Below are 22,965 nucleotides of genomic sequence, written 5' to 3'. Positions count from 1 at the left end.
GCCAAGTGTTTAACACAGGTATAGCTTTTAAAAATGAGATTCTCTTTACCCAAAGATTGTCACATGAGACAATGTTTTACAGAATTTACCATGGATGGATGGCACTCATTTTTAGGAAACTGAGCAACATAATACCATTTATTTATATCTTAAGTTACAACAAAAACCTATGAGAAAAAACAAAATGCAGGAAATTATTTTGTATAAAATATAATTCAACCAAGCATACTGGGTAAAAAACATTGATTATATCACTACATTTCCTTACAATGTCCCCCTTCATTGCTTTAACAGAATTATTAGTCTGAATCAATTTCAGGAATTAATTCTTCATTTTGTTTTAAGGGAGATTATCTGTACATCATTTCTTTATTAGTTATATACATTGTTGGGGATTTTTATGTTGTTTTCAACTGTAGAATATTTACAACCAAAACTGAAACAGTGGTTATAGAGCACTACCCTTCTCCATATATTACTTTCATTTTTTCCACATGTCATCTTTAAATATCAAGAAATTAGTTTGTTTTTGGTCTTTTTTTATTTTATTGTATTGTTTTGGTTGAATTGTTTTTTAGAGGAGGTTTATTTTTTGTTTTTGGTGCCGAGGACCGAACCCAGGGCTTCCGGCTTGCTAGGCAAGCATTCTACCGCTGAGCCAAATCCCCAGCCCCTAAATATCAAGAAATTAGTGATGCATACGTATTTACTAGGAGGAAGTAATTGAAAAACACAAGAAAGAATGGTAAAAATTGTTGAATACGTGTGGGCTGGGTGACAGGAACTTGCAGTTTAAATACATGTGTCTGACATTTCGATCTATATTTTCCCATGAACAAATTATGTACACAGTTTTATCATTATATTATGTTACATGCACATTTTACATCATGTTTCTGGGACTTATTATATTGCAACAATGTTCTCATCTCTTAATGTCATCATAGTGTGCTCTTTGTGAATGTGCAATGAATTACTTTCTAGTTGCATAGTACTTAAGATTGTCCAATACATCACAATGAATTTTAGTTTCATTCTTGCAGCAGGAATTGATTCTCTGCCATTTCTTTCATATTTACTACGTTGTTGCTCTTTATTAATAAAACAGGATTAGATAATCTGACTCTTTCATGCCAAACACAGGACTGCTATCATCCTCCTTCAGGTGGGAAAAAATATCTAGAGCAATCTTGGAGACTCTGCAAGATCGACCAAGACGTGCAAGGCTCTTCTTAGAAGCAATCTGGTTGAACTTGCTTTCCAGGGTCTGAGTCTGTGTCTACAGAAGGGAAAGACTACAAGTTGACTTGGGTTTGTACTCCCACAAAAACACAGCTAGCAGAGATTGTACGTGTATGTGTAGCTATGTGTGTGTGCACGCCTGTGTATGAGTGACATACAAAGCCTCTGCTGATTTCAATGAGGAGCATTATTCCTTCTGTTTACATGCACACTCTCAAACCTTCCACTGCTCTGCAGTGCATTATTTCCAAGTCAGGACTTTGAGGAAAAGTCAGACAATCGTTGCTGTCTGCCTTCATTGAGGCATGCGATGCTGCCTTGCATTTTTACCAAATAATTAGAGCACAAGACTTTGTTTGAGAAAGCAGAATCTTCAGGGACATGACAGTGAGCTGTTCTCTCAAAGCCAAAGATACAATTTGGCTGTGGCCACGTAGCCCAATGCTCTCAACATGCAAAAGGCCAGCAAAAATAATGGTATGTCAAGTGTAATTTTCTCACCAGCCTCTGACACCATAAACTCTAATATAGTGTAATTATTTAGAGTCCGGTGTCCTTCATACTAAGCACCAACCAACCAATTTCCAAGTTAACATGGAAGGGGGAAGGTTGGAAGGTCAAATTTAAAGAGAAAATGAGTCAGTGCCTTGGAGGAAGAGGATTATAAATAGATGTGGCATCACCAGCAAGAGCGACATCCAAATAAGGAAGGGCTCTGAAGCCCAGGTAGGAGGGAGACAGAGTGAGGAGCACAAGGGAGTTTATGTAAGAGTGAGGAATTCTGATAGAATAAAATCTGACCCTATGCAGACCAGTTTTCCCAAAATAAAGCAATATGAGGAAATGAAAATCAGAGGAAATACAGAACAAGGGCCAAGCAATGGGGGTTTAAAATTGATAGACAGATAGACGTTGCATTAGGTATATTCCTGTTTCATAAGTATACATTTCTAAAAAATGCATCATAATGTAGTGTCCTAATACAATGAAAAACAAGGAAACAGCAGACCAAAGGAGCTGAGCTGAATGACTCCATTTTCAGGCTGCTTAAAATTAGCACTGATTTGGAAAGAATCCATCTCTCTCCACAACCTTTGTGTATCTTTCTACCTTAACACACAAAACTCTATTCCTAGTTCCCATATTCTAGCACAATGGCTTGAACACTTCAGTGTGCCCATCCTCCACAAAACCATACAATGAAATTGTCACCTCCAATCTGAGGCAGTTAGGAGGTGGAGCTTTTGGGGAGTCATCAAGTCTCACAAATGGGGCTGGTACAGTTATAAAAGAAGCCACCGTGAATTTTCCTGACTCTTTCTTCTGTGTCCAGATGCACTGTGAAGATGATACTGTGCACCCTGGAACAGGATCCTGAGCAGAACCAACCTTGGCTGGCAACAGATCTGCCTTTCCTCCTCAACACTGAGAAATTTCCCTTGTCTATAAACTACTGGCTCTATGTTAACGTGGAACAGTGGCTCGAATGAAGACTTTCATTTACGCTGACCTTTTCTCCACTCTATAAATAACCTTGCACAAGACACCTTGAGAATGTGTTCTCGCTTTATCCCTGTATTCTAGCTCCCCTCGCTAATGTGCCTCAGCTCCCAGGCTGCTTTCTTAGCGAAGATTCCAGTCTGCTGCTGAACAAGTCAGTTTCCTCTGTATATGATTCAACAGAACCTGATTCCTTCACTTCAGAGGTCTTGTCTCAGTTTTAATGTGGCATTTGTTCATGTGATTATCTGTTTTATCATTCGTTTGCTAGCAGCCCCTTAGCTCTATGACAGGACATACATCTGAATTTGTTTAGTGCTGAGACTCCACTGGCAATGGGATACTTAGCAGATTTAGCAGACAGTACATGCTCAATAAATAGTTTGGAAGGTACCCATTAATTACCTTCCTTTCTGAGAACAGAGGGCTTTCCTGATGACCTCAAGCTATGGAACAGAGAATGCACACTTGACCACAAGGACAATTTTGTTTTTGTCTTGCTTACAAGATTTATCAACAATTACCAAGGGTATTCTTCCTCTCTTTTCTGAGACCAAAATAAATAAGCCTATTTGGGTTAAGAGCCCCATGAGCCACTTTGTTCCCTGCTAGAATTTTCAGGGGAAGCCAAAGCCAGAAGAGTATGGTGACAGAGAGCTCTTGAGATTTTTCTGGTGTTGAGCAGGCTCTGCACCACCTGTGTCGCCGAGAACTAGAAACAGGAATGGAACCTGCGTGGCTGTTACATGTCTTCCAGAAATTTAGATAGATGAATTCCGGTCAGTTTTGCGCCATAAAGCATAAACAGAATTTTGAAAATGGATCGGAAGATAACGTACTGCTTCTTGCAATCAGTAAGGGACAGAAGTTCCACCAAGGGGATCCCGCAGGCTTTCAGAAAGAGAGTTGCCTGGGTAAATGATCTGTTTCACTCTCATTACCTCTAAAAATGACTTAAAAATCAATATACAGAAATAGGTGTTTAAATTCCCCAGCCGGTCTAGCAATATGAAAGAGAAAATATGAAATCAACACACTGTTCCCTATATTAAAAAATGCCACTTATATTAAATTTGATTAAGTTCATATGGCTTTTGTGCATCTTTCCAATATCTAGGTGGTTTATTCACTTATGTATTCATGCCAAATATTCCAGAGTAGATATTATCTTCAGACAGTGTTTGAGGTTCTGGGGATTTACAGTAACGAAAAAAAAAGGACGGACACACACACAAACAAACACACACATTTTCTTTGTGAAACCCAAATGATGGCAGTAGACGAATCATAAAAATAGCATAAAGCATATTGTATAATCATCATCAGAAAGAACAAAAAACTATAGCATAGACAAAGGGTATGGAATATAGAAGGAATGATAATTATAGTTTAGATGGAATGGATAGTGAAACTCTCTCTAAATTATGACTTTCAATTCTGTTCTAATTCCACAATAAATAGAAAGACTTGTCTTGCTGGGCTGCAGAACTATTCAGTCATTGTACACTATCCCCGTAACTCCGCATAAACTCTTCTGAGTACATGCAGTGCCTCCCTTCACACATTCCCTTCCCATCAGACTCAGGGCCAAACTTCAAGATGTGCTGAGGCATCACTCCCTCCCTGCCCTCATCACTCTGAACTCACCCCTCCTCAGACCCTCAGAGTCTGGTCCTCCCGTACGAAGCAGTTGTTTCTGTGTTGTCTGCCACTCCCACAGTAAACACACATACACATAATTAATAATATAATTATAATTACAATTTTTTTTTAATTTTATTTATTGTTTTTTTTGTGTGTGTGTGTGTGGCCAGCTCAGCCCACCAGGGGGCTGGCTGGCATGTGGTGCTGGGGGATTGAACCGCGGTCCCTGTGTTTTGCTTAGCTTGTTCCAAGTAGGTGCTTTAGACCGCTGAGCCATCTCACCAGCCCTATAATTACAATTATTATGTGCCAAGCACTATCCACCTTCTCTTATTTATCTTATTTGCATAATCTTTGAAAGCTTTAATACTTTTCCCAATAAGTGTCTGCCTAGCACCGAGAAGGTGACAAAGTCAACTGCAAGCTCTGGCATGTCTATCACTTATGCTTAGATTATGTCTCAGCATCCAGCTGCTACAGATATATAAAAAGCAGATGAAGGATGATGGATGACGTAAGGCTATGTGTGTGGCTTGTACGAGCCAATCATTCAAAAGCTGGCTCTGCCCTTGAGCTTGAACTCTGCCCACTAGGTCCAAGGCCCTCGCCACAATGATTTGCAGGAGGGCCTTTTATAGAGCAGGTATGCTCATAAGTAACTCATGCTTCTCAGCTGGTTCCTGCAGAGATGCTCTGCGGCGAAGTGGTTTAAAGAGTTGGATGTGGAAGAGTGTGCACAGAGATAAAGCACTGTAGAGCTCTGGTGGGCAGCCCAATACGGATCATTCCTGTGCTCAGCCTGGCTCCTAATCTGAAGCAGCCACCTGAATTGTATTTTGGCTTTGCTACCACCCAATATCCTCAAAGGCAAGGATAGTGTCATTCAGGAGTGATATTTTAAAGAGGGAATACATATGACTGTAACTATTTACAGAAAAGCTCTACAGAAAATAAGTCTAATCCTCAACAGTGGTTTGGGAACCGGCGGGGTAGACGGTATGTAAAGGGTCTAATTCACATAAAACCTGTGTTGCTAAGACTCGGGATCATTTTTGCCATTTCAAGATTCAAAGTTCACCAGGGAGGGTTTTTGTTATTCAGGGAAGCACAAAACTTCTCAAGTATCACTAAGTTACATTAGGATGCTTTTTGCCTGGCTGTTTGCCTCTGTCTCTATTACTTCATTTAAGGACTAGAAGTGAAATCAAGCATCAGATTGTTAGTCCAAAACAAATCCTGCTTTAATTACATTCTCTATTCAGAGAAAAATGGAAAACTCTCCAGGGTTCAGCATCTTCAGTTGTTTACATTATGCAGGACACAAGCAGGGTGATACACCCGTACCACAGGGTCACTAAGAAATATACAGAGGAAGTATCCATCCATCAAATATATAGACACATATTTCTAAAATTTCATATGGTATGAAAACATCTTGCCTGAGAGCTAAAGGCATTTTGATTATCTAGAAGTAGAAATTTAAGAACTTTGCATACTGCATTCAATAACTAAAGCACAAATTATAAATTCCAGATACCTAGTTACTAATATACAACAGGGTGCAGTGGGAAGGAAGGTTGGTTGAGAAACTCATATTCTAACTCATGGAGCTAGATGTGTTCTGGAATTCAGAAATTTTCACAGTTAGAAGCATATCAAGGCACATGAACTGAGTAGTAAGTAACACCATCAGCAGGGTCTGGGCAGCATCTTATAATCAACTCCATTAACATTTCTGCAATGAAATGTAAGAGCAGTCCGAGTAATAGGATATATTATGACTATAACTAGCCTCAAGTCAGTTCTGCTACCAGAATTTGTATCAAGCATACAAAATTCTTTCCTGGGTTTTGGACTTAGAAAAAAGGAGTATGAATTCCTTTGCTGTGCAATTATTTTTGCATCTCTGTGTGTGTATGTATGCATGCACACACACATATATTTGTCTGCATATCTGTACATATAAACGTATACAAATAAAAAAAAATATATATATATGAAATTCTTAAGATCTGATTGCTGATTGGTTGGTGCCAATGAGGTACTTTTATAATTGTACTCCACACAGAATGAACACTCAATATTAGTCATCATCTGAGTTCCTTGAAGGAAAAGCACATTGTTTTACTGTTATGCTCCCATGTGCCTACTGGAGGGCCTGCTACAGACAAAGCACTGAGAAATTATGAATGCAGGGACTCCAGACACCTCCTCACCCAAGCTGTCTTCAGTCAAGGAGAGCCTTGTAAAATGAGGAACAATAATCGCTGCATAACAAGTTTTGTAAGATAATAGCATGGACAAATTAATGCAAGCAAAACTTCCTAGTGAAGTACAAGGAGTTAATTCAAGTCTTGAAGATCAATATGCAATTCTCCTTTTATTTTTCTTGTAAACAACTGCTTTTAGGAAATGAATAGTATTGGCATGATTCATTTCTGAATCTAGCAGATCAGAGAAATCTGCCATTGGCAGGCTCAGAATTGAAATTTTACGTATGATAATAGTGTGAGTCAAAATGAACAGAAGCCCGAGAACAGTTCTGAGTGACAAAAAGTGGTTTTCTTTGTTTTGTTTTTAAATAAGCCACAGTGTGACTTTGCAAATCAGGCAGCCTGTGTCAACACAAACACCTCGCCATCCGGTGTGATGTGTGCACACGCAGGCATACACAACACACTCACACAACTAAAGCTTTAAGTATTTACCTTTGCTTCCACTAGCCAATGAATTAGTTCGTTTCCATAAATTTAATCAAAATGCAGAACAAGGCACCTTTCAGCATGAACATTAAAAAAATTTCACTCTCTGTCCTAAGAACTGAAACAACAAACAATGAAACAAAAGAGAGAGAAACGTATCTGAAACTGAAGGTACATGCAGTAAAATAAAATGAAGTGAAATAATACCTTCACAATTCAGATGGTAGGAATTCAAACTGAGCAAAAAGTTATACCTCTTCCAAGTTCCTGTCCAAGTACTACAAACTAGAAAAAAGAGGATTGGCATGGAGACCTCTCCAGTGAATGAGAAACAAAGCTTATTTGCTTATGCACTGTACAACTGTCCTTGCGTTGTCTCTCTAGGGGGCAAAAGAGGTGGGACTCGGGGTGGGAAGAGCTTTGCTTAGAAGACTATTTTAAATGGTTACTGTGGGATTATTCATATTCCTAAAGAAACCAACCAACCGGTTAACTAACTAACCATCTGGACGAGAGGATTTACAGCTAAGTGTGGCAACAGCTGCTGGGAAGCTGGTGTTAAACACTGAAAGACCATGAACGAACCTTGAAATTGGGATCTTAAAAACCGAAGCTTACCCGGCCAACAAGAATCGGTTCAGGTCCAGAAAACTCTTCCAGGACAAACATTTGATTCCAAACCCAGCCTCTTTTGGAGCGGTTCAAAATCCGCTGTTCTTCACTCAGCCTGTTTAGTTCCAAAGGGGATCCACTCATTACAACTTGAGAGTGATTCATTGGAGCCATGTAAATGCAAGGGGGAAGAGTAATCCAGAACATTATTAATGGAGTCCAGAGATCCAAGAGCATTTCTGCTAGCGGTTCTGGCATGGTCCCACCAGTTAAGCAAATCGCCGCGAAAATGAGACAATTACTTTGTTTGCCTCCGGTCTGCAGCCATCCAATGCATCATTCGGTGTGCAGCATTTACTTACAGCTCTGCCACGTGTTTAGAGCACTGGAAACAGACATCATCTAGGCAGCTTTCTGAGACCACAATCCATTGGCTTTCATTCTCATTGAAATTCCCTGCAAAAATGAGGAAGAAAGGTAAGGGTCTGCTCGAACAGATTTTAAAACGAAATCACTGCTTTTCAAAAGTACCCAAGTGAATATGAGTAGGAGCTTCCCTACTCTTGAGCCAAAGAAATGGATCTGAAGAATGAGAATAGGCCAGAAAGTCTTGGTCTATTTTTAAGAGCTGCTGAGATTTCAGTATTTATGCCATTGTTTCACCATCTATTAAAAATGTAAGTACTAGAAATTATCTTCCATTCCGGTTTCTTTCCTTTCTCCCCCTTTTGCTTCCTTTCTTTCTCCTTGACCTCCCTCCTTCCTTCTGTATGTCCATTCCTTGCTCTCTTTTCTGCCATATGTCTTGTTTATAATGCAGGTTGTAGTGGATGGAAGATAAATCATAGTCTCTTCTATTTCCATCTTTGCAGTTAACCTGTGTAAAGCGAGACACTGATGGTCTCTGTGAAAAAACACATATATAGAAAGGGGATTGCCCCAGTTGTTACTCTCTTAACAGTGAGTACTGGTCTGAGGGGTCTATTGAGGGTACAGAATACAGTTGTCTGCCAGGATACTAATAATGAGAGAATAAAATTAGAATGCTCCCAGAGAAAAACCATGATGTACGGTATGTATACTCAAATCAGGACAGGTCAAGGCTCCCAGGATAAGTGCACAGTTAACAGGAGATTTGAATGATGAAGAGCTCCTTTGGGAATGTGATATGGCAAAAGAACAATTTTCAATTGAAGAAATTAAGAAAAGAATGAATATCTATCATCTGTCTATCTATCTATCTATCTATCTATCTATCTATCTATCTATCTTATTACCTGAGGTGTCAAATACATTTTTTGCTTACCTTCAGTGTGGCAAAATGAGTTTCTTCCCTCTCAAAAAATATTTTTAAAGAAATAATGTTCACTGCAGAAGTCAGAAAGAAGACTCATTGAATTAGATTAAATGGGAAAGAATTCTTCAGGGCACCAGAGGGAATCGTTTGGCTTAGGAACTTCATAATACAGTAGGAACATTTCACATTGGCTCCCTGTTTCCATTCTGGCTCAGAACGAGGAGCCAGGGAAGTCATTAGCATTGACTCCACTGGCGAGTGTCCTCAGGTTGGAAAGGGATGAGACGCGGAGCCTCCTGCAAAATCAAGGAGTGCCCGATCCAGCAAGATGGGCAGTAGCTTTGCCCTGCTTGCCACTCTAGCTAGGACTCAGCTGAAACACTAGCACTGTGTGCCTACACTGAACTCCATGCTGATGGATGCACGAGACAGCACTGCAATCAAAATTTGGCTTGGAGAAAGCAAGAACAGCTTTCAGTGGTGCAAGCCCTCGATACAACAGTCCGGAGCAATGCATTATCTGCTTTTCCTGACATTGCAGCAAATTTGGAAATCAAGTCTTCTCTTCAGACATATTTCTGCTAAGATCCACATTCAGGGAAAAAAAATATATGTATATACTTTCATCCAGATGTGAGAGAAGAGTTTTACAAACTTCTGGACTGAAACAACAATTTTGAAAAGGTCTTCATAAAAAACAAATTCCCAATATTTGCATTTTACTGAATTGTCAATCCAGTTATTCCAAAGGTTCCTGCTGCCATGCTTTCTCCTAGAGAGTGGGCATGGGGGGATGTGGAAGCAGCATCAGAGTAGGCTGGAAAGTGTCTGTTCTAGAGGCAGAGAGACCTGCCCTTCAGTCCCAGCTTGCCGTACCTGTTTTCTCTGTCATATTAGAGAAGACACTCAATTTGAGCTCCAGTTTTCTTGTCAGCAAAAGAATAAGAAAAATAGTAATGCCTATCATAGAGGGCAATAGTGCTTATGGTTTGGAACTAAAAAAATGAAAAAATAAATAAGCATTGGAAGTCTTCATCAAATCATAATCCATGTACTTATCTTGGGCTGGATTAGGAGGGTAGTGGTGACAGGTTCCTCCCCCGCAGAGGCAATGGTAATAAAGATAAAGAAAAAGAATGAAGCCATGAGACCTGTACCATAAAAGCACACACAACCTTGGGCACAGAGGCACACACTTATGTCTCCATTACAGTGGCGAGGTGCAGGGAAGAGGAAGGTGATGCACTAAAGGATGGGTTGGACCATGGCAATGATGGCCATCCTCCAGTCACCGAGACTCCTCTGAAACTCATCTTAGGGTGGACACAAAAGCATTTCTTCTCTCCAAACACACTGTTCATGACAGGCCACACTTGAATGCTCAGAAGCTGTGGGTGCTATTCTCCAGGGGCCTGAATGCCACAGATGCAACCGATGGCTGTGAGTGACCTCTAGCGTCAGCCTGTGCAGGGGTTGGATTCCAGTCCTTACACTTATCAGCTGTTCAACTGGATGTTAATTAATACCAATGACCAATAACAACAACAACAAAAAGAAAGAAAGAAAGAAAGAAAGGAAGGAAGAAAGAAAGAAAGAAAGAAAGAAAGAAAGAAAGAAAGAAAGAAAGAAAGAAAGATAGATTACAATCTGGGCCCAACTGGTTATTTTTAGAACATGATGAGCTTATCTTGATAAAGTAGTTGACAGAGGCCAGTATGTGTAGTTCTTTCAAACTGTCAAGTAGGCTACCACTTCACTTGCGGAATTTAGTCAGAAATAGATCCAGAATAGGAAAACTTAATCTCCATTAAACCCCAAACACACGCTTTCTTCCTGTTACCTCTTTATGGCACTCAGGGAAGAATGGGACACAATCCAGTCCCTCCACAAACTCACTAGAATCAGGTAACAAGTAATTACAGATCCTAAAATAAATTTATACAAACTCATCAGAGTAAGCAAAAAGTGATAATAACGCCCTGAAGCAATGTGACATAATGGCTGAGTTTCATTAGTTAGAATAAATATATTAGTAAAGCGGTATGTCTGTGGCCACAAATAGAATCCATTACCATGATATCTTCCACTTGGATAAAGCTCTCTATTCACATTGTTGAGTTTAAAACTGAGGCAGAGAAGTCATTATCTTAAATGACTTGACTAAGGAACCCTTCCAGTAAGGACAGACCCATTCCTTTAATCTAGATAAAGTAACTTAAAATTCTATCACTTAATGTGAACCATCCTCACATCACATAACATGTGATCTACTTCGCTGCGTGCTATACACTGCAGGTAGCAAGGCAGACAGGTGAGCGCATCTATGAGCAGAAGCAAAGAACCTAGTTGGAAAAGGTAAAGAAATATGTAATCACCATAATAAGAGAAACATCAACTTAGAATGACCAGAGGAATTCAAAGTGATAACACACCGCTCATGCTGGCAGGATTAAAGAAAGCTTCAGGGGAGAGACGTCATCTAAATGTTGAAAATGAATTAGTCAGTGAAAATTAGTGGGAAAGGACATTATAGTCCACCTACGGACAGAAACAACACCACCAAAAACACCACCACCAAACCTAGTGCAGGGTCCCTGAAGGAATCACCATCTAAAATCACTATCATGTTAGTACTTAGACCAAATCAGTCCTCAGTCTCTCCTTTCTCCCAACCCACAATGTTCATACAGTCATGCTGTCTCAAGACTTTATGTCAGACAGTTTTCTCTTCTCCACCAATTCTTTGTGAAGATGTCAGGTTTGTTTTTCACAAAGGTTTTAGGAGAATAAAAGATATGCCATTCAACAGAAAGAGTACGCAACTTTTCAGTTTACTTAGGAGGTGTTGTTTGGCCAACGCTCTTCGGTGAGGAGCAGGGCATGAGAAATTTCCTCCAGCTCAATAGAAATATTTTGTTTCATGCACAGAGGCATGTCCCATCATATCTTCTGCATAGTTCATAGGGACTGAAACACTCATCAGTTACCTTGTTAAATGTTGTCAGATTCTTGTACTACCTGTATTATTTTTCTGTATTTTATTGAAACAGGCTTAGTTTTCAAATGTTCGTTTAAAAAATGAAAAAACAATATTATTTGCTATAGTGGAACATAATTATAAAATTATAAGACAAGTAAGTGATTGATGGTAAATCATAAAGGAAGACTGCAAGCACACACACACACACACACACACACACACACGCACGTACTACTGCCTCTTATCTATAACACTATGAGCTAAGTATTATTACTACTTTGTTGTTTTCACTCCATTGTAGAGATAAGAAGATGAAAGATTGTCACTTTAAATGTTGCTTAATTTTCACTAAAACTAGGTACTATTCATGCCTGAGGTCATCTATTTATTAAAAAGATAGATCAGCAATAATTAGAGACAGCCTGTTAAAAATTTAACAGGTGGCTCTCTCTGAAAGAAGAAACGAAAATCCCTGAGTTGCATTTTCTAATTTCCATGATATAGATGCTTCTAAGCTGACCAATTTCAGCCTTCCGAAGTACCACTTACCAGCTCCAGCAATTACTGAAAAGTTAACTCTGAGCTCCATTAAGTTTCCTCAAAACACAATTCTAGTGGTCCACTAATGAGGTCATCTATGCACATAAATATGCACATAAATCACCAGGAAACTCTGGTATTCTACAGATGCTGTTCCTGTTTGTCCTCTGAACTCTGGTGAAAGTATACGGTATTTTTACATGGCGTCATTCTACTGTCCCCATTCCCTACCTTCCTATTTATTCCATGTATAACACCAGAAAAACTGTCTAGCTAACTGATTGCGTGCACATTTATGTAATCAGGTGATTTTAAGACTTCGTGTTCAAAGTTCCTTTCCATTTGGAGGGAAAAGATATTCTACTGTAACATTTTGAACTTTATTGTTTATATGCTTGCAACGCTGACATATGCAGAGCTACTGTTCCCCCCTTAGAAGATCAAAGAATAAATTTATAAACATTTTTGAGATGAAACTCAGTGTGATGTCACTTATCAAAATTGAAAGACGTCGTGGATATAGCTGCATACACTGCCTCACTCTCTACAAGAAAGAAATTAAGGAAGGGTGCAAAGCTTAGGTTAAAAACCAAATCAATTTATTTTTACATTTTTCCAACCATGATATGTATGTCTGACCAATCAATCCACTTAATTATAATGCTGCTGCATTGACTTATGCCCACACAGAGGTATGAAAAGATTTTAGTCTCTGAAATTCTTACATATAAGAAAGTCTTTAGAATTCCCCCCAGAAAACTATATATTCTCTTGAGAATTTGTAATATGACTTTCTACTCATATTCAAATTTTAGAAATAGTTCTAATTCTAATACAGCCTATGTCTTGCTCTGCTGACCTGGAGATAGTTTTTAAGGTGAACTTAGTTAGTACTCAGATATGAAAAGTCATTATGTAAGAAAGCATTATAGCATTGATTTTGTAAACAACATGGATTACACTTCTAAATGATAAGACACACATTGATAGTAAAGTTTAAAATAAAAACAGGCTCTTACAGATACTTCAGGAATCAATCCGGCAGATTATTTTGGTTGACAGGAAATTATGCTTTTATTATCCACTGGGTTTAGTGGCCGCAATATTTCATAGGCGCAAAAATGACACACAGGATTGGAGAGTTTCTGTTAAAAATGTTTCTGACCTTGAATTTAGAGCCATTAGCAGCCTGCTTCAAAACAGGTAAATGCACACTGAATTCAAAAGTGGTATTTCAGGAACACAGCAATGTGACTCAGTGTGTAGCCCGGTGCAATTCATGTGGAGCCCTAGGCGAATGCAGCGGAGCAGGACAGGGCGGTTGGGGGATTTTAGAGACAAACAGAACCTGAATGTGTCCAAATATAAATAGCAGAAGACAAGCACCTTTCCAGAAGGCCATAGAATTCTATGACAGGATTCCCTTGGTAGAAAAGGATTATGAAATATTTTATGCACATGTATTTTATTTGGCTGTTTGTCTCTATCTTGAGCCACAACACATCTGGTCATCTTTCTTGTCCTTGTCTCCTGTACTCATCCAGATGTCAGTCTCTGCAAAAACACATTGTTTTCCCATCTACAGAAATTCTTCCTAAATCTATTTTTCCTGTGATGGACATGGTACTCTTTTCCATCTGAACATGTGTTTGTTTGTTTTGCTTTGCTTTGCTTTGCTTTCCTTTTCTGGTCATTCCTAAAATAAAAAATATCTGTCTGATCAACTTACCAAAAGCAAATGAGATGAGGTCAGATATTTATTCTTTAAACAGTGTACCTATGTTTATAGTAGCACAATTTGTGATGGCCAAATCTATTAGATAGATAGATAGATAGATAGATAGATAGATAGATAGATAGATAGGCAGACAGACAGATAAATAATTTCAAAAATGACTTTAATTAAGCTCATGATAAACAAATCAAAATAAGACTTCTGTCATGTTATCAAACCAGATGTTTGTTTTTAAAACTTTCATGGAATGATAGCTAAGGCACTGCAGGCAGATTTATTCTGCTAGGCATTCTTGAGGCCCCCTATCCTGAGATCTTCTCCCCCAGAAGGTTAAGTGTGAGTCTATCTCCTCCCTTGCCAATGGCAGACAGAGTGGAGAAAGGAAGCCACTGCTCAAATCTAATTTAAATCTTTCCTTCCATTGTTGCCTTTAAATACATGGTCAAAATTTAATTTCCAAACATCTAAACTGTGAAGACAATCCGTATTTGTTTTTAAGTCATAGCAGCCAATGATAAGTGATGTTATTCTTATCATTCTTGTAAAAGCATGAGAAATTCCATGAAGTAGCTGTTTAAAGCACCAATTTTGGAATCAATGCAGCATTCCGATCAGAGCCCTATCGTTCTTAGGATAAGTTTCCTGAGCAGATTTACCACACTTCTAGTAGATGAGGAGACTGATACTACCTATATTGGAGGACTAAGAAAAAAATTGAAGTATGTAAAACTGTTATCTGTATAACCATCTTATGAAGTATTTCAAGGGCTTAATAAAGTACTGAGTAACTTTTCAAAACAGGTTCATTCACCGCACCAAATGCTAAGCCAGCACCGCCCCAGAGGTGTGCTGAGACAGCCACTAATAATAGGCGCGGTGTCACTCGCCTATAATCCCAGCACTTGGGAGGGTGAACACAGGAGGATCACTACAAGTGCCATCTGTGTAGTGAGAACCTGTAGACCCTGTACTAAAATAAAAAATAATAAATAAATAAAAACAAGTTTATTCAAAGCTCCTGTTGTATACAACAATGGGGGAAATTTCAATGTCCCATACAATAAATACGTTTTTTTTTTTTCCAACTAATGATTTAGAAAAACCGACATAAACAGAAATGGGTATAAGTGAAGCAGGGTTTTATAAATAGCTTTTCTACCCACAGCTAGCACACAGTTCAAAGTCTTCCCATGTTATTTTAAACCTCTGCTGGGCTCTCAGTTTACTCCTCAGAGGTAACCACTTTCCTTCTTCCCCTAGAAGACGTGGTTTTCGTTCCATCACTATTTTCTTCTGAGAGAGCAAAGTGCACTCACTTGTTTCACAAGCCAGACCTGCTCACTTTCCATCAAGTTATAATCACTCATTTAAAAACATGGTCCATTATGTCTCTTCTAAAAGGGAAACCTTTATGCCATTTCCAAATCACTTATATTCTTGTATGGACTGTGAAAGTGATGAGTTCCACCAAACCCAAGTTGAGGCAAAATTGATACTTGTGCGGCACATAGATGAAAGCACAGTGAAGTCAATGATAATTACAAACTAGATTCAGGTAGTATCTTTTTTCCAAACAGTAGTCAATAACCTCTTGCTATTTACTTTAAGGAATTTTAGCACTACAGATGATAGAAACCGGAAGCTTTCCCTTCTCCCTTCAGACGGGTGGCAATGTTTAACATCCATTACATCCTACCCAGGATTTGCAGAGTGTGATACACTGGAATGGAAATGCAGCCAAGTGTCTTGGTACTGTAAGTCAAGCTTCTGCCAATTAGATTATGTTGTGTAGTAACCATGATTATAAGTGTATCTTACTGTCATTCTTTCATGTTTCAAAGACTTCATAGCTTAAAACCCACCCACTGACACTGTTAACATAAATTACGGATGCAAATGATGGATAGCTAGCAGACAGCTAGATAGCAAGCCGTTGCTTGACAAAAATAATATTGGATTATCACCCAGAATGTATAGTGCATGAAAATTAAGGGAGTTTCTTACAGGCATTCTAAAATAAGTAGGCTAAATTCAGCCACTATATGTTAGTGAAGCTGAAAGGCACGACAGGGACAACTGTGTTTTACAACTGTAATCAAAATAAGCATGTATCTTTTGCGATTTTGAGCATCCTATTTTGAAGATGGGAATAACTGAAGACAAAGTTAAATTCTATTCGTCAAGTTTAAATGGCAGTAAACAAAAAATAGAATTTGCTCTAGCAATTTTTATATTAAATTTTGGAACCAATGTTGTCAATATAAGAAAAGAAATTATTCCCTTATGGTATTGATATCCCTTTCTCTATCTAGTTCTTTTATCTTTCGGTCATGTCAGGAATCAGATAATCATATTTCTTATTTTAATCTATATAGAAGAAAATGAAACATGCACAATACTGTTCTAAATACCACTATAACATAAATAGACACAATGATTACTTTTTTAAAAAATGAAGGTAATTCTATTAATTCATATTTTGAACATATTAAAATATTGTAAATATATTTCAACATGCTCTAAATGTCAGTAAACATATCCACACAAGCATTTTATCTTATCTCATCTTTTACCCGATGTATATATGTGTGGGCCAGATATCCTGCTGGTTAATAACAATACAGAGGAGTATGGAATTATCTCCATAGACACCCAAACTGCCATTCAGATGAAGTTAGCATGAACTGTTCCATTTTAGTATGAAGGAGTGACCAAAAGAGAGAGCTGACTGGAGAAAGGAAAGTGAGAGGTGTGTTCCTTCTTGGTTAGTTTCTACAACTTCTTACCAAGAGAAACGTGCAATCGCTGCATTACTTGTACAGAGATTCCCCAATTAGAGCACTTTGCCAATAAAATAGAACTGTGTATCACACAGTGTTTAATAGCATTCTGTGATTCAGTCTAGTCTTGGAGGCATTCTCGTTTTTTACAGAGGTGAATTATGTCATTTTTTTTATATTCCCATATCATTTAAAAAATGATTGTGAAGGGAGAAAAACATACTTTGCAGTACATGGGTAAAATTGATTTTTAAAAATGAGAAAAACCGGGTCTAAAAACAAACTTAGGAGGATTTATGAAATTGCTATAAAGCACATTGTGGTAGAAAAGTCCCAGGGATGGGCTGTGGGTACCACAGTATTCTTTCCCACTCCTTTGATGGAAACAGCATGATTGAAACAGGGGGTGGTGGTTATAGTTTCTGCTAATTTGTTAATGCATTAAATAAATGTTTACTGGGCACTAACCCTGCACTTGGCTGTGGGCCTACCATCCTTCTGGCATTTGCAATTGTGTTTATTGTGGGGAACAGAACAGGAAACTTCTGGAAGGTTATAAATACAAGTTGTTAGTCTTTCATGATACTTTCCAAAGGCATACAGAAAATCAGAAAATATATACTTGTACCTACCCAAGGAACTATATAGCAAGAGATGTTTATAGGCAAGAAGTAGATGAGTGAAGCTTGTGATCTGGAGTAGCACATTTAAAACTGAGGAAACAAAAGCTTGAGATAAGACACAGAGCGGAACCAGCATTGGCCCTCAGGCTTTCTTATAACACAGCAGTAGAGATTTAGTCGCAGCAACATGTGGAAGAAGCTAAAGGCATGTCTTGAACTTATTTCATTTCTGACCTTGCCAAGTCCCCGGGTTCAACTAATTTTCTCCTTGTGGTTTCGTCGGAAGTGGGTTCCAGAGTCAGGAACCAACAGTGCCCCAGGAGCACAGCAGGTGTGAGAATGAAAGGAGAAAGGGCTGCTAGCCCTTTGATGAATTGAGACTTGTTAAATAAGATGATAGCTTTTGCCCATCAAAAACTGTTCTATTTCACTGTTCTATTTCGTAACTATTCACCTAGAGGACCTGGGGAGAAATACCCAGCACTACTGATTAACATTTCTTTAAAGAATGATCAATATATAAATCTGAGTAACAAAGAAGGCAAATCAAATCATCTCAGGTAGATTAAATGGCAAAGGAAACATGATGAAATTCCTATCCTTGATTCACTAAATGAGTTGGTTGTCTGGGCACATTTCCAGGATGTAATCTGGGTGTGCATTTGCATGACTCTGTGTTTGCATGAGTGCATGGTACATACGTGTGTGTGTGTGTGTGTGTGTGTGTGTGTGACTCATAATAGATGCAATAAGATTCTGCCTTCGTTTGTATGAACACTGTAAGAAGTGGATTATACACCAAAATTGGGAACTTTTTCTCAATGCAAAAGCAAAGTCAGTCCTTATGAATGTTAACAATGTTGAATGCAAAACATAAGAGAAAACTGTATTATTGTCTCTGCTTCACTGACTAACTCAGTAACAAATATAAAACTACTGAAACCAGTATTAGCAGGACCATAGAGCATAGTATTTCCAAAAGCAAGATTTGGGACCTTAAATTGCACTCATAATTAAAAGGCTGCCTTGATTATGCTTGTCCTCTGATTTGTCAAATGCAAAACTTTACTGATGGATGAGAAACGTGGCTGGAAAAAAGAAATTAAGTGTCCTTTTACCCATGGTAAGCTTTTGGTTTTGCATGGAAAATTTGCTAAAATTGGTTGATAAAGTCACGAGGCACGGCACTTTCAAGCAGAAAACTAATGGTATTATTATTTTTTTCTTTAAAAGGGTTTACTTGCATAGATAAGATTTTTGAACAGTTGCTGAAATATGGACACTAACTTTTCAGAATGAGCTTGTTCTTTATTCCCACCAGTAAAGAATAAAAGAATCTGGAAGGCAAATCCCAGAGGTACAAGTTCTTTAATAAAGTTGTTATATCCTAATTCTTTGTAACTTCCTCTCTTTGCTCCATCTGTTTGATCCTTCATGTGAACAGAAAGTATCAAATCTCAAATTTTAGTGTAGTTTCCAAGGAATGTTGCATGGTAAGTATATTCATAGACCAGGCTTTACAAGACCTTCAAACCTGGATTATCCCATCTGGCTGAGCAGGATTTATGAAAAATTTGTACTGGCTTTATTTCCTTTTTCTTTTTTGACATGGATCATGCTATCACTGATTGTTCAAACTTTGTTCAGGGTTGAAAAGAGGGAGTGTGACAGATGAAAGTTGTCTTGACCACCTTTTTAAGTAAACACTAAATTAAGATAATTTTTACAGTGTAAAGACTCCTTTCCAACAGAATTAATATGAATGTAGCTGGTAAACAGATCTGATTTTTCTAGAGAAGGCCACTCGAGAATTGTCTATTCTTCAGCCAGACGTATATAGTTTCAAGAACTTTAGAGTTGCATCCGAGGAACCAGAAATGTAGCCTAAAAACGTTAGTCTTGGGTGCAGAGATTTACCTATCAGAAGTCTTCCTGAATATTCAAGGAGCTTAAAGATTACAGGACAGATGCATTGATTTTTTAATAGTAGTAGTGGTAGTAGTAGTGGTAATAATAATAATAATAATAATAATAAGGAATGTAACAATTTGGGGGTTAAAGAGTTTGAATAAAAGCATTACAGAATAGACTTTAGAGATCATTAGCTAGCACCTCTATATCATTTGCCCTATTTGTGACCCACAGCAGGTGCCTTGACACTTATTTGGATCCTGTGTGGATCAAAATGAGGACCAAGACCTTCCATTGAAGAGCCCCAATGAAGGAATCCCTGCAAGAGTTGGGAAGGCTCCTCTCTCTTTTCCGGAGGGATTTCCCTCAACTGCTCACCCACTTCCGAATTCAGACAGAAAAAGAAAGAAAGAAAGAAAGAAAGAAAGAAAGAAAGAAAGAAAGAAAGAAAGAAAGAAAGAAAGAAAGAAAAGAAAAGAAAAAAAAGAAAAGAGGTGATTTTAGAAATCCTGAGACTGCTCCTACAGGAAATGACTATGTGGCAAGTAGCTTTGAATTGCCAAAACAGAATTACAGACTCTTTTATCAGTGTTATTATTTAATAATATGCTGAGTAGCTCTAGAATTCCTGTCAACCATAAAGCTCAAAGATATGGAAAAAACTGATGAACATGATTATGGAGAACTCCATTTGAGGGAAAAAAAATGTAACTCTCAGAAAACGTCTTTCAAAGGTATGAGTCTCAGCAAAATAATTTCCTCTCTCTCAAGAGTTTATGAGAGAGAGAGAGAGAGAGAGAGAGAGAGAGAGAGAGAGAGAGATCGAGAGAAATCCCTGCAAAAACTGGACAGAGCTGATGAAAGGCAAGGGCCAGGGAGAAATTTCAGTGGTGTTTAGCATGAACGACAGGGCTCATTTTGCATGCAGTGAAGTAGAGCAGCTAGGCTGAATGGATGGAAAATCCCACTCTCAAATCTTACATAAATATCTCTTTCCCACATATAGTTTTCCAGTTGAAATGCTCCTATAATGAAGCCAGAGGTGACAGCCCGGGGAGGGTTTTTAACCATTGAGAAGGCTGTCGAGAGTGTTATAAAGAGAACTGGTGCTTTCAAAACGACCCCATCAAACCCCAGTCCCCCATCTGCCTGGCGCTGGAGCGAGAGGAGCAGACACTGCACTGCTCTAACGTACCTTCTTTGGCGGCACCCTCTTCCCCATTGTCAGTCCACGAACACCGAGAAGCCGGTGACAGCAGGCCAGCGGCTGCTCTGATCCGCGGCTAGGCGCTGGAGGGATTGTCGGACCATGCCCTCTAAAGAGCAAACTCTCGCAGCATCTTCAGGAAAGGGTGGCAAAGTTGAAAGGGCCTTTTTACCCTCCCGCTTGTCGGGTTATAATCTCTATCCTTTAACTGGACTTGAAGTGAGCAGCTCCCAGCCTGGTTTTCCATTGCGGACTAATGTGCGCTCGCAACAATAAACAATTAATGTTGTTTGATTTCTTAGGTTTAACAACCCTAGCAAACAGCTGCCGCCTCCGCCCGCGGAGGCAAAGGGCTAGCGCGGGACGTGCCACAGGCTCAGTGCCTGCGGAAAGGATCGGTGCCCCCGAAACTTTGAGGTTTCTGCCAGAGTGGGTGGCAGAAGACTTCGTCTTGGGGAGGGGTAAAGCGGAGGAAACTGGGATACCTGTTGGTATCAGCATTGGCGACGGCGCGTTTCTACTGTTGCCCAGACCAGAGGAAGGATTAGGTCCTACCATAAACCTGTTACGCGGCGGCAAAATCTAGGGACAGTGACAGCCCCTTTTGCCTTCCGCCCAGGAGGGGCGCGCACTCTCCCCCCCCCCAAGGGGATCGCGGATGGGGAGCGGAGAGACGGCTCAGAAAGCGCAGTTTTCCCGAAGCTCTGCGGGTTCCCGGGTAGAAGACCCCAGCTCTGGGGCCTCCGTGATCGCAGCGCCGGACTCTGGCACCACAGCGTGGGGGTCCTGCGCGGGCGCGGGACGGTGTCCGGGTGAGGGCACAGCTGCAGGGGGTGGGGGGCTCGAAAACCCCTTAAGTTTGCAGCCGCCACCGCGCCCCCAGGCTGGAGGAGCCACTTGTGGAAAGCCTTGGCGCTCGGGTTGTGGGCGCGGAGCCCTGGCCTTCAGCCCCACCGCTGGGGTCGCCCTCCCTCGCTCGGGAGCTGAGGAGGCGCGGAGCCTCAGCCAGAGGGCACCTCCCGCCCCCCGCCTCCCTGCTCGCCGCGGGCTCGCGCCTCCTCCCGCCAGGCGGCGGGCGCTTCCTATCCCCGCACTGACCCCGCAGTGGAGACTCGCGGCTGCGGAGGCGCCAACCGGGATCCGCAGGCGGCGAAATCGCCCGCTACTGCACGGATGGACAAGAACCCTGGACCTGGAGAAGCGCAGCCGGGAACCTCGGACTCTTCAGGATGTATTACCAGAGCAGTTTGCCGGAACCGTCAGGCAAAAGCCTTGAGGCGTCCCCACCCGCCGCGGTTACTGCCAAAGGAGACGCAGCCTTCAGTGCCAAGTCCGCCGAGGCACATCCACCATCTGGGGGGAAGGAGGTGCGCAAGCTGTCCGAAAGGGCCTGGGAATTTCTAAAAGAAACATTCTCTGCTGGGTCTTAGTGCACGAAAGAATTTTGGGTGTGGGGGAGTACTTACTCTCGTGGGGGTCCGCGGTGGCGAATTTCAAGCCTCCTGGTTCACCAACTGCTGGAGGGGCTCGGGGTTGGCTCCTGCGGGCGCCTGGTGCTGAGCGGTCCCTGAGCTCTGGGCAGGCGCCTCCGGATTCCGTTCATGCCTCTCGGAGCTGCGGATCTCAGAGCGGAGACGTGCGGCGGGCGCGCCGGGCTCTGGCGTCCGCAGCCCAAAGTGCAGCTGGAGAGTCGACGCTACCGTCTATGCACAATCCCGCGGCGACGGTGGCGGAGCTTGGAGGAGCAAGGGAGATTCCAAATAAATCCTCTAATTCTGGGCTGAGCGCTCCGGCGTGCGAGCCCTCCTGCCTGCCAAATGTAACTGTGAAGTGATGTGGAAAAGTGAGCCGGGTGCCTCCCCTGACGGATCTCATTGGGCAGAGCGCAGAGGCAGGTCTACCACTTGGAAATTCATGTAAGCAGCCCCCCTCCCGCCCCCGCCCCTGCTCCCGCGCGCCCGCTCTGCGCTCCCTTTCCTCCCTCCAAGTGGGCGCACAACTTTTCGCTGCTCGCTCGCGAGCACGCCCCGCGCGCCTCCGCCGCCGGAGCCACGGCTGAAAGCTGCGCCCTTGCGGGCTGAGAGCGCGTCTCGCGGAGGGCCCAGCTGTCCGCCAAGGGGGCGGTCATCCTGGACCGGACGGCGAGGAGGCTTTCCCTGGGTCTCACCTGAGCACTGGGGCCCGCGGTACCT

The 22,965-nt window shown here is 40.9% G+C and overlaps 1 protein-coding gene across 1 annotated transcript in view; it reads right to left on the bottom strand.

Annotated features, from left to right (window-relative positions):
• Positions 1-22,324, bottom strand: part of Cdh8 (cadherin 8) — a 415,681-nt gene extending 393,357 nt beyond the window's left edge. The window contains 2 exon segments of the mRNA XM_004625918.2: positions 7,707-8,156; positions 22,240-22,324. Of these exon segments, the coding sequence (XP_004625975.1) occupies positions 7,707-7,958 (252 nt within the window). The 5' untranslated portion in view covers positions 7,959-8,156; positions 22,240-22,324.
• Between the last annotated feature and the right edge of the window lie 641 nt (positions 22,325-22,965).

The sequence above is a fragment of the Octodon degus genome, unplaced genomic scaffold (genome assembly GCF_000260255.1).
Source record: "Octodon degus isolate 3935 unplaced genomic scaffold, OctDeg1.0 scaffold00011, whole genome shotgun sequence".
NCBI classification, from domain to species: domain Eukaryota; kingdom Metazoa; phylum Chordata; class Mammalia; order Rodentia; family Octodontidae; genus Octodon; species Octodon degus.
The sequence above is the reverse complement of the archived record's forward strand: the minus strand, read 5'-3'. Positions and strand labels throughout refer to the sequence as shown.